Source organism: Cyprinodon variegatus, unplaced genomic scaffold (genome assembly GCF_000732505.1).
Source record: "Cyprinodon variegatus isolate N-32 unplaced genomic scaffold, C_variegatus-1.0 Scaffold198, whole genome shotgun sequence".
Taxonomy (NCBI): domain Eukaryota; kingdom Metazoa; phylum Chordata; class Actinopteri; order Cyprinodontiformes; family Cyprinodontidae; genus Cyprinodon; species Cyprinodon variegatus.
Window position 1 is genome coordinate 631,209 of NW_015150651.1, and position 10,309 is coordinate 641,517.

Sequence of the window (10,309 nt, forward strand, 5' to 3'; positions counted from 1 at the left end):
AAACGTGTTGCACAATGCTTGCACACTGTTGCACTTTATCCACAACTTTCTTTCCGCCGTCATGGTAGGTCACTCTAAATGCAAAGTGGTCCCATACAGCAGACCTATAAAGTGCTGCTGGCGCTTCTTCCAACTCCTGTTCTTTCACCACTCGAACCGAACAGTTCGGACGGTTTTTATAAACCGTTCCATCCCTATAGTAGCTCCCATTGATTTTGCTTGTAAAGTGGGGAGAATGGCGCTAGGCTTACCACACCGTGACGTCACTGCCGGAAGATGTCAGGAGTCAGGTGTTACTAGACTCAGGTCCCAGATTCGGTGATCGGGACGAAAAATATTGTTTTGTTTATTTTGTTACTGATTAACACTATGTATATGATATTTTCATGTCAGTCTAAACAACACAGTCAGTCTAAACAACACAGATCCGATGTTTTCCAATTTGACCCAGGCCACGTGGCTCTGTGGTCCCGAATCCAATATGAATTTAATCTTGGCCGTTCAGATATAGGTCGCATTCATCCAGCGAAAGCAACAACGCACAGATGGACGCTACTTACCGCAGGATTTAATTCAACCCCAACTGTCAAACGTGACATGTTAACCACCAAACACTGAAGTTAGCTGTTATGATGGCTACAGTTTGAGGGGAGTGAAAACTTTTCAAAGGGGGTGAGTGTGCTCCGTATTGCTGCTCACTTTAAAGAGAAGGAGTCGTTGGTCATCTTCCCTGAGACCGGGTCCAGGAAGGCCAGCTTCAGGCAGCAGAGGGTGGGCGGTCCCACTTCATACTTGATTCCAACCACCTTCACAGATTCCTGGTCCTAAAGGAGCAACGAGGAAACATCTGAGAAATCATCCTGAAAGCTCACATGAAAGCTGGACCAACTGTTGGGAACCACCTCTGTTTCACGTGTTCTGGATGGAGACCATCCTATCGCAGAGCGATAGGTTTCTAACCGACTGAAGCACTGAGGTCAGAAAGCTCAGACAGGAAGCCTTTAAAAAACACCGGCTAAACACCATCTGGCTTCCTGGTAGCTAATAGTACAACAGCCTGCGTACTGTTTGCACATAACTGTTTTCTGATTAAAAGCAGACGGAGAGTGTGCAAAAAGCCATTTTGAATTGAAATGAACAGTTTTTAACATTAAAATTCTTAAAAGATGAAAAAGACCTTAAATTTTTTTTATTACCATTTAATGTGATTAATTCTGTGTAAGTAATCAAAGAAAAAGAAAAACTACCAACATCATCTTCAACAGAGAAAACATCCTCTAAAACCAAAATGTTCTCTAAGATGAAGTGACCTGTCATCTAACAGTGCTGCTGAAAGTGACAGGTTTCCTTTTTATTTACCTTTCTAAGGGAGTTTTTCGCTCCATGGTTTCTCAGTGTGACGCTTTGCTGTAAAGTCAACCGGAAATTGTCTGATGTCACTACAGACTTATCCAGGAGAGAAAACTGCAGTTTTTCTCAGGGAGAAAACCAATCTGACCGGATGATCTAATTCAGGGGTTGGCAAACCGCGGCTCTTTAATGCCTCCCCTGCAGCTATCTGGAGCTTTTTCAAAAAATGTATGAAAATGGAAAACAGAATTAGAGCGGAAATGAAGAGCCAGGCTTTCTGGTCCAACATCAGCGTGTGACCTCACTAATGTGCTTCTGGAGGAGTTGGTAAAAATTCCCATCAACACTCTTAAACCTTGAAGGCAGCGTTCCCAGAAGAGTTGAAGCTGTTTTAGCTGCAAAGAGTTTTTCAATATCATAGTGAACCCCGATGGATTAGGAAGTTTGGATGTTAATCAGGGCAGGGGAGAGAATACCTTTTACAATATATTATATCTATCTCACTAGGGCTTAAACAATCATGATTAATTGATTATTGAAATAATCAAAAACTAATTTAATAATTGATTAATCGTTACCTGGAGTATAGAGACTCTAAAACATGCCTTTAGCTGACAGAGCGACCCACTTAGAGCAGGAATTATACCAAGATTGTAAAAAAAATATATAATCATTTTGCATTTAAGATTAAAAATAACTTTTTCAGCCATCAATCTGCACTATCCTTGAAGATAGACCAGTTTGTTGGACAATTTTTGAAGAAATCTTGATGAGTTCTATCCAGAAAAGGTTTTAGTTTCACCTGGTTTAATTTAGTAAAAAAAACTTGTTTAAAAAAACCTTTGGCTATTTGATTATTAAAAGATTAACCAAAAAAAAAATTATCAAAGGATTAATCAATTTGCAAAGTAATCGTTAGTTGCAGCCCTATATCTCCCTCTATCGCTATCAATCTATCTATATAAATGTTCTATTATTCTTGATCTATATTTTCCGGAGCCCAGTCAGGGCCTTTGGAATCCTCCTGCTTGTAGCACGGGCCTGAAATAATCGCAAAGAGAGCCACTGTCCTCACCCTGAGGTTGAGCCTGTTCCACGGCTGCTTCTGGATGTTGATGCTGTAGGCCTTGGCCCTGCGAACGGCGCGGACGTACGCCTGATGGCCCTGCTTGAAGTAGATGAGCTGGAAGGAAGGAGAACCGTTGTTAACACGTCAAACATGGTGTCTACTTAAACCTTGTTAAAAGAGGAACTCACTTCATCTCCCATCTGCGGGACGAAAGGAGAGCGACGTGGAACGGTCTCCATGATCCAGGACGGCGGCAGCCATTCCTCCGCATTGAGTCCGGCCAGAGAGGACGTGGGTTTCTGAGTCAAACACAGAAACTCTACTTAACCCGAAAACAAACCAACGTGGCGTCTTTTGTTCGTCTAGCAGGAGCGGCTCTCATTCGCTCTAACCTGTTTAGTGTTTTTGGGTTTCTTCTTCTTCTTGTTTTCCTTCTTCTTCGCCTCCTTGTCCTCGTCACCGCCCTCTTCCTCCTCGGAGCTGCTGTAGCCCGCGGGCCGTACGGGTCTCCTGGTCAGCCTCTTCGGTGGCTGAAGGTTGATTCCTGCATCAGCCGTCCAGTCTGAATACTCGCTGGACGAGTCGCTGTGGACCGGAGACGGAGGATGTTAGCTGGGTGATCAGAGGCGCTGTCAGGGGGAAACACTGAGGCCGTTTACCTGGAGCTGCTCTCGCTCTGCCATGGGGCTTCATCCTCAGAGGAGTCACCAGAATGTTCTGGCCTCTCCTGTTCCTGTAAACCCACAGATCAGTGTTAGCGTCATTATAAAAAAAGGCTGTTCTCTGCTGCAGAAGGAGCTTACTTCTCCACTGTCTGAGTCCACCTGGCTCTCAGAGTTACGCCTGTTGCCTGGGTTCCGACTCCGGGTTCCAGGTCGGCGGACCTGAGCCGATCGGGTCTGATAGGAGTGCTGCTGCTTCTTCTTCTTGGTGGGCCGCAGGGAGCGCAGACGGGAACCTAGAGTGTTGCTCTGGAACATAGAAAACATTTTAAAGAGCGGCTCTGATGTGAGGCTAACATGGACTGGAACAGCCGTACCTTCAGGATGCAGCCCACTGGTTTCTTCCTCCTCTCTGCGTTGTACAGGGAACACTCCAAGTCACTTTTGGCTTGTCTGCATTCCTCCAGTACTCTTTAAGAGATAAACAATTATGATCCAGTGCACCATAAAGAAGTGGTTGATGCTTCCCGGAGTGGCTGCTCAGGATTCCGGCTCACCTGAAGGTACCATGCGGAACCTCTGTCACCACCACCCTGCGGCTCCAGGCCAGCAGGTCCCTCTCGGTGGCCACCTGACTGCGCAGCGAGTTGTGCTGCATCTGCCACACACCCTCCACCTGTCCGCTCCTGCGAGGTTCGACCCCAGGAGAGGAGGCCACCGCCTCTGCTTCAGCAGCTGCAAAAGGAGCCCATTTTAGAGGGGGAAAGAAACTGTTGACCCTCATTCATCATTTAACACGTTCAGACTGTATGGAAGTGCATAGAGAGAAGCAGCCAACCCATGGGTCCGTCTGCCTGCTGCTCCACATTCTGCTGTCCGTCCTGTTCGTTCTGTAGCTGCCTGATGAGATTGTCCAGAAGGCTTTCGCCATTTTCTGCCGTTTGCTGTCCAAGCACCTGCTCCACCAGCTCTCCGTCTCCTAAAGGACAGGGCAGAGACGTCCTAAATCAGCCTGCTGCTGATGCATCAAATGGCTACAGTGAGCCAGTTTTTACCGTTAGCCATGTATCCCAGCTGAGGAATCAGCTGTTCCTCTTTGTGGTTTTCCCTTCCTGGCACCAGCCGCTGGTAGCGGGGAGGATGAGGGTTTCCGTCCACGTCTACGAGGAAGGGCGGCGGCATGAGGTGGGGGGCCTGCTGCGTCTGCTCGTCCAGAACGTAGTTGTTGGAGTCTCGAATGAGAGGCCGGTAGTCCGTGTGGAAGAACATCTGGTCAGGAATCTGGAAGGAAATAAGACAAATAATCGACTTACTAAGGCTGCAACTAACATTCATTTCACAAATTGATTATTTTTGTTGATTATTTTTCAAATTAATTTACTAATAATCTGATAGCCAAAGATTCCTTAAGAAAGTAAACCAGGTGAAACTAAAATTTCTCCACTTCAAGAGTTCCGGATAAAGCATATTGACAGATGAAAAAGTTTATCTTAAATGCAAAATGTTTATGTTTAATCTTGGTATAATTCCTGCTCTAAGTAGGTCGCTCTGTCAGCTAAAGTCATGTTTTACAGCCTCTATGCTCCAGTTAACATTTAATTGATTACTAAATTAGTTGATAATTATTTCTATAATTGATGGTTTCAGCCCTACGACTTACAATTGTTGATTAGAGACCAAGTTAAACTAAGTGATCCTGCTGTAGGCTCACGTTTTACAATCCATCTGATGGAGTTTAATGAAATACAACCAAAAATACGCTTCACAAAACTGAATTTTTAAAATACTAAAGATGAATTTTGTTCTAAAATAATCATCCTTGTCTTCTTAATTCCTCTTTCAGCTCTCGAGTCAAATTTTGCATCTTTTTAGGCTCTTTTTTTAAACTGTTTTTACCTTAATGGTCCATATAGATGGTACTAAAATCTGTTAAATCTTAGATTTGTTTTCTATTAAAAAAGTTATTCATATGGTCAGATGGTACAGATTTTAAACTCTCCTAATGAAAGAGGAGGCCATAGGTGCCAGGTTGATACCTTTTCATACGGTTTGCTGCAGCCAAAGCCAAATATCAGTAAATGTCCGTGTGAGTCTGTGCAGGAAAAATGTTGTCCATCGGCTGAGAATTTGCAGTCAAAAATGGCTCCATGGCCCTGGCCCTCGATCTGGAAAAACGATTCCAACATGAACACAAGGCCAGTAACGACTCCTGGGTTTGCAAACCTCGCAGCTGGCAGGTTACCATGTTGAAGAAGTTTCGGATTTTGACTCCTTTGCTCAGGTCCCAGATGTAAATGTTGCCATCATGGCCTGCAGAGAGCATGATGCGGGGGTCGAAGGGGTGGGCCTCCAGCACGTATACTTCATCATCGTGTCCCTTAAGCAGGCAGGAAAAACTTGTTAGAAACATTTTTAGAAGATCTGGACCTCCTGAAAGGATCTGCAGTTAAATGTTTTCTGCTTCTTACCGACAGAACATGCAGCAGCTGGCCAGAGGTGGCGCTCCACACTTTGAGCAGGTAGTTTGAAACAGCTGTGATGACGGAGCTGTCCCTGCGATCCCAGGCAACCATGGTCACCACCAGCTTGGTTTTATCCTCCCCGTTAGCAACGGCGGTCCTGATAGGAAGGTGTAAATCACTAAATCTATAACCATCTTCAAAGTCTGTGTGACACATGACCAGTTTCTGACGGCTCTCTTACCCGGGAAGCCTTGCCGTCATGTCTAACGTGATGTTTTTCCACTCCTGTTGCTGGTAATGCCAGATCCTTGCTGTGCCGTCTCGGCTGCCACTCACAAACCTTAGGCTGGAACACAGAAGATAGACTATCAGAATGCTTTAAACTCCATAAATACGAAGGAAAACCGTTTCCTCTTCAGATCTCACCTGTCACTGTTATTGCTAAACTGGACGACCACAACTTTATCCTAAAAGGACAAAGATGAATATTATTCAACTCCATAGAACAGAAAGAGCCAATAGTGTCGACAGATGGTCTGCTTTTTTTTTTTTTTTACCGTGTGAGCATCCAGCTCCGACACCTTCATAGGCGTCTCTGCTCCGAGGTAGTAGACCCTGATCATGTGATCCGTGCCGCCAGTGGCCATGAACATACCTCCTGATAACGAAAACATATTCAAGAGACCAAAACACATGGAGCAATACGATCAAGATTCTGTCAGATTTGAAAACATACATCAGTCTTTTCCTAAACAAGCTTAGTAATTTCTCCTGAATTTTAAGAGTTTATAGATTGCACAGGATTCTTAAGTGCCAAATAATAATGAGGATGGTTTGTACACATCAGAGTTAAAAGTGTAGCTGTTTAAAGAATCCTTTCTCAGCTTCTGGTGAAGTCTGCCTTGCTGCCTGCCCTGACCCTATGACTGCAGTCACGTAGGGGGGTTGGATATCCTGGGCTGTGTCAGCCATAGGTATCAGAGAAACGTATAGATGTGGAGGCCTGGGACGGCTGTGACTGGCTGGGGGCACCGTGGGACCCCAGCACCCAAGCGGGGTTGGCTCCTAGGGACTGCGGGTTTTCTCGTCTGCCCTTCTTTGGTGGGCGTGGCCATCCCTAGGTCTGCCCTCCTTGTGTCCCAGTGATCTGGGGTGCCTCTGGATATCTAAGGCTCACACCACCTCCTTTTTTTTTTTGTCCAGGGCCCTGTAGGGTGAGTCTGGGGCCGTCCACACCTGTTATTACCGTAAGCATACTTTCCTTCTGAAAAAGCTTTGTGAAACCTTTATGCACGAGCATGCTCACACATTTGGTTTCAGGTGTTCATGGATATAAATTGAACCTAAAAACTAAGCATAGACATTATAAGTAGACGCCTCATATTACAATAATCTTACATGTCACAACTCCTTGAAAGACCAAAACAAATTTTTAAATTACATTTCAGTTAGATTACACATATTTATTGGACTAAAAACTATTCAAACTGAACTCAAACTGGATGAGATATATGCAAAGTTATATAATTTGCAACTAAATATTAATCTGAAAAACACAAAGTTTTATATTAATATATGATAAGACTGTGTTTTACAAATATTATATAATATAGTATATTATTATTCAGTATTTTTTCAGGATTGCTCTTTGATAATGAGTATTATGATCTATAGAGAACATTCGTTGTAATGTCATTTACAAAAGAGAGTAAAGTTATTATTTTGTTTTTTTAATTAATTTTATGTTATGATCATTTTTATTAATTTTTTGTCATTGTCAAGATCGTAGTGAATGGTAAATTTATGTTGTGTCTAACTTAAGGCTTTTTGTCCTCATAAGTTTGTCTAAACGTCTTCCAAAACACAAAATTATCATTATTTATGAATATGTGAACATTTGTTCTTTAATCGATTAATGTGTGTCGTATATATTTTAGAACGTGTTTTGTTTGTTTAAGGGGTTGTGACATGTAAGAGATGATTGTAATATTATCTCTGACTCGTCTTTCGTGTGATTAAAATGAGATCTAAGGCACCTCCGATTCTTTCTGACAGCAGCTGTTTGAACTGTGGTCCGATCCAAGATGGTCGTCCTCTATGCACATGTCCAATGAGGCGTCTACGTATACAATGTCTCTGAATACTAAGATGCAGCTACAGATATATACCAACTTGATTAACATTGTGGAATCACTGTAGGCTCACCGCTACTGAAAGAAGAAGTGGAGACCTGGACACCTGGCCGCGATCGCTCAACAAACTTCACTGGCTCATCGCTGGGGAAAAATGACAAAAACATTGTTAATTTTTCTGCTTAAATGAATCTAAAAACAAAACCTTCAGAGTTCAAAGGAAAGGAAAACTCACTCAAACTTCATACTGTGGGAATGCCACTTCCAGAAACACACCATCCCATCTGCGCCTGTTGATGCAAGGTATCGCTTCGTCCCTCTGGCTGCAGGACAAAACTAAAAACAGACAAACCCTTACAGTTCAGTAGTTTTTAGGTGCTTATAGCTCATTGTAAAACCGCTCCACCTCTGAGGATCACAGCGTCACCTGTATGGATGTGATAGAAGCCGCGTGGGCCTGCAGCACGGCTATGGGGGCACAGGTACGCAGACACCACACTCTGATGATTTTGTCACAGCTTGCAGAGGCAATGAGGCTGTTTTCAAAGTTCACAGCCATGTCACAGATCTCGGCTGAGTGGCCGCGGAGCGTAGAAAGGAGCCGGCCGTCATCTGTGGCCCAGATCTTCACCAGGCAGTCGTCTGAACCCTGAACCAAACCCCAGACAATATCTTCTTCAAACTGGATCTCCAGAAAGCAATGGGGCAACAATGTGCCAGACAAACAAAGGATCCCTGACCGTAAATATCCGCCGGCCTGTGCGGTCAAACACCACGCAGTAGACTGAAGAGAGGTGGCCCAGGATCCGCTTGTGTATCTTCATGTGCTGGTAGGATGAAGACGGCAGGACCTGGCTGAAACGGGCCGAACCCGTGGCCTGGCGAGCGCCCATGATGGACACTTTGTGTAAAAGGACACACATTATGAGACCTCAGCAGGGACATATAAGACACAAATACTCTGATAAACATAGGAAGCCTTCAGACTCATCAGGGAAAGGCTACAGAATTAACTTTTTTAGGACTTTTACAGGATTTCCTCCAGGAAGTTTTAAGCCAGGCATAGACTTTTCAGGCCGATTCTCCAGTCATCCGTGAATTTTTCAATCGGGCCGAATTTCAGCTTATCACGTGTCGTTTAGTGTACAGGGGGTAAAGAGGGGCGACCAGCCTCTCGTAGCCACCTCCCAACTCCCAATCAGGAATCATAAGCTCGGGAGAAAATCAACTATGTTTAAAATTCAGTCGGCCGTCGCCAGCTAACTGATAACTGAATAAACTCTCTATAAAATATGTATGCTAATAAGACTTTGTGAAGTAATCTGTACATTTTCATATATTACCTGAATCCTCACAGCATAAATGAAATTTTAATTTTCCAAAAAGATAGTAATCCACAGATCAGGAATTAAACAAGTGATCCATGCTGTGTGGGAATCAAGTCACTATTTTAATTCAATAGTTTTAGAGAAAAAAAAGACTAGATTTAAAAAACTATGCTTCCATGATATTTATATCTTGCTTTGTAATCCAGGACAGAATCAGTAACTTTGCTCATGTGTTTTACGTAGGGTTGTCACGATACTAAACTTTTCAACTTGATACCGATACTAAGGAAAATATTCGATACTCGATGTCATTTTCAATACCACAAGGATAAAAACAAAGACTCCAAAATACGACAGAAATTTTTCCATTAATAAACAAAATATAATAAATAGATAAATAAATACAATAAACAATATCTTGAGGTTGTATGCTGTGCACAATATTAAGCAAACTTGATAAAAAACTTATAAAATTAAAATTAAGTGTTCCTTACTTGGCTATGCTTTACACACATAACAATGACACTAGCCAAACAGGTTAAGAAACAAAAATAATTCTCAGCAGCTGCACCTGTTACAGAAAAAAAGTCTGAAACAGAAAAGTGCACAGAATTATTCAATCACACTGTGTTCAGAAAGTGCATTTTCCTCTAATCTGCGCATAAAATGAATGACTGTTTAGGTGCCACTGGTGGTAGCACTGTATCAATACTTTTGAAAATGAGTATTGTCGGATACAACTTTTCAGTATCGATAATTTTTTGAGTATCGATACTTTTGACAACCCTAGTTTTAGGTCAGCTGTGGGAAAATGGGGCAGGTCTGCTTTCTGATCTGACTGCAGGAGGGGCTCCAAGCTGGTCTGCTTTCATCTGGTGCTGCTAAACTCACCAAAAACAGATAAAAGTCACTGGATTTCTCTCCAGTTGCTATTTTTAAGTTGCTACAGGGTCTAAAAAGTCTCCATATACACCAATTAAATCACGGAGTTTTCATCACTGGACTTTCGCCCCCAGTTTTCCTCCACAGCAGAGCAGTGACCTGTAGCCTTCAGTTAGCTTCATATGCTAACCAGCTCCACAAGGAGACAGGAGGGTTAGGGTTTTTTTAAAATAAGTACATTTAAACATTTTTAACTGATTACAATGTGATAAAGGCAAATATAAACAGTATGCTATATCAGATGCTTTACACCGTTATATTTATTTTTCGTTATATTTATTTACTGATGGTGGTCAGTGGGCCCGGTGGCGCCAGTGTACGGCAGCCTCGCTTCTGTCAGTGAGCCCCAGGGCAGCTGTGGCTA

General features: G+C 43.1%; 1 protein-coding gene across 1 annotated transcript in view; it reads right to left on the bottom strand.

Moving 5' to 3' along the window:
* Window positions 1-10,309, bottom strand: part of brwd3 (bromodomain and WD repeat domain containing 3) — a 25,463-nt gene that overhangs the window by 11,096 nt on the left and 4,058 nt on the right. The window contains exons 7-26 of the mRNA XM_015379716.1: window positions 8,416-8,576; window positions 8,103-8,324; window positions 7,911-8,011; window positions 7,749-7,819; window positions 6,101-6,201; window positions 5,970-6,010; window positions 5,785-5,889; window positions 5,550-5,700; window positions 5,324-5,458; window positions 5,118-5,246; window positions 4,137-4,362; window positions 3,920-4,060; window positions 3,639-3,816; window positions 3,459-3,552; window positions 3,223-3,390; window positions 3,079-3,152; window positions 2,812-3,004; window positions 2,608-2,718; window positions 2,426-2,533; window positions 700-824 (exon numbers count right to left, since the gene is read on the bottom strand). Of these exons, the coding sequence (XP_015235202.1) occupies window positions 700-824; window positions 2,426-2,533; window positions 2,608-2,718; window positions 2,812-3,004; window positions 3,079-3,152; window positions 3,223-3,390; window positions 3,459-3,552; window positions 3,639-3,816; window positions 3,920-4,060; window positions 4,137-4,362; window positions 5,118-5,246; window positions 5,324-5,458; window positions 5,550-5,700; window positions 5,785-5,889; window positions 5,970-6,010; window positions 6,101-6,201; window positions 7,749-7,819; window positions 7,911-8,011; window positions 8,103-8,324; window positions 8,416-8,576 (2,635 nt within the window). The remainder of the gene's footprint in view (window positions 1-699; window positions 825-2,425; window positions 2,534-2,607; window positions 2,719-2,811; window positions 3,005-3,078; window positions 3,153-3,222; window positions 3,391-3,458; window positions 3,553-3,638; window positions 3,817-3,919; window positions 4,061-4,136; window positions 4,363-5,117; window positions 5,247-5,323; window positions 5,459-5,549; window positions 5,701-5,784; window positions 5,890-5,969; window positions 6,011-6,100; window positions 6,202-7,748; window positions 7,820-7,910; window positions 8,012-8,102; window positions 8,325-8,415; window positions 8,577-10,309) is intronic.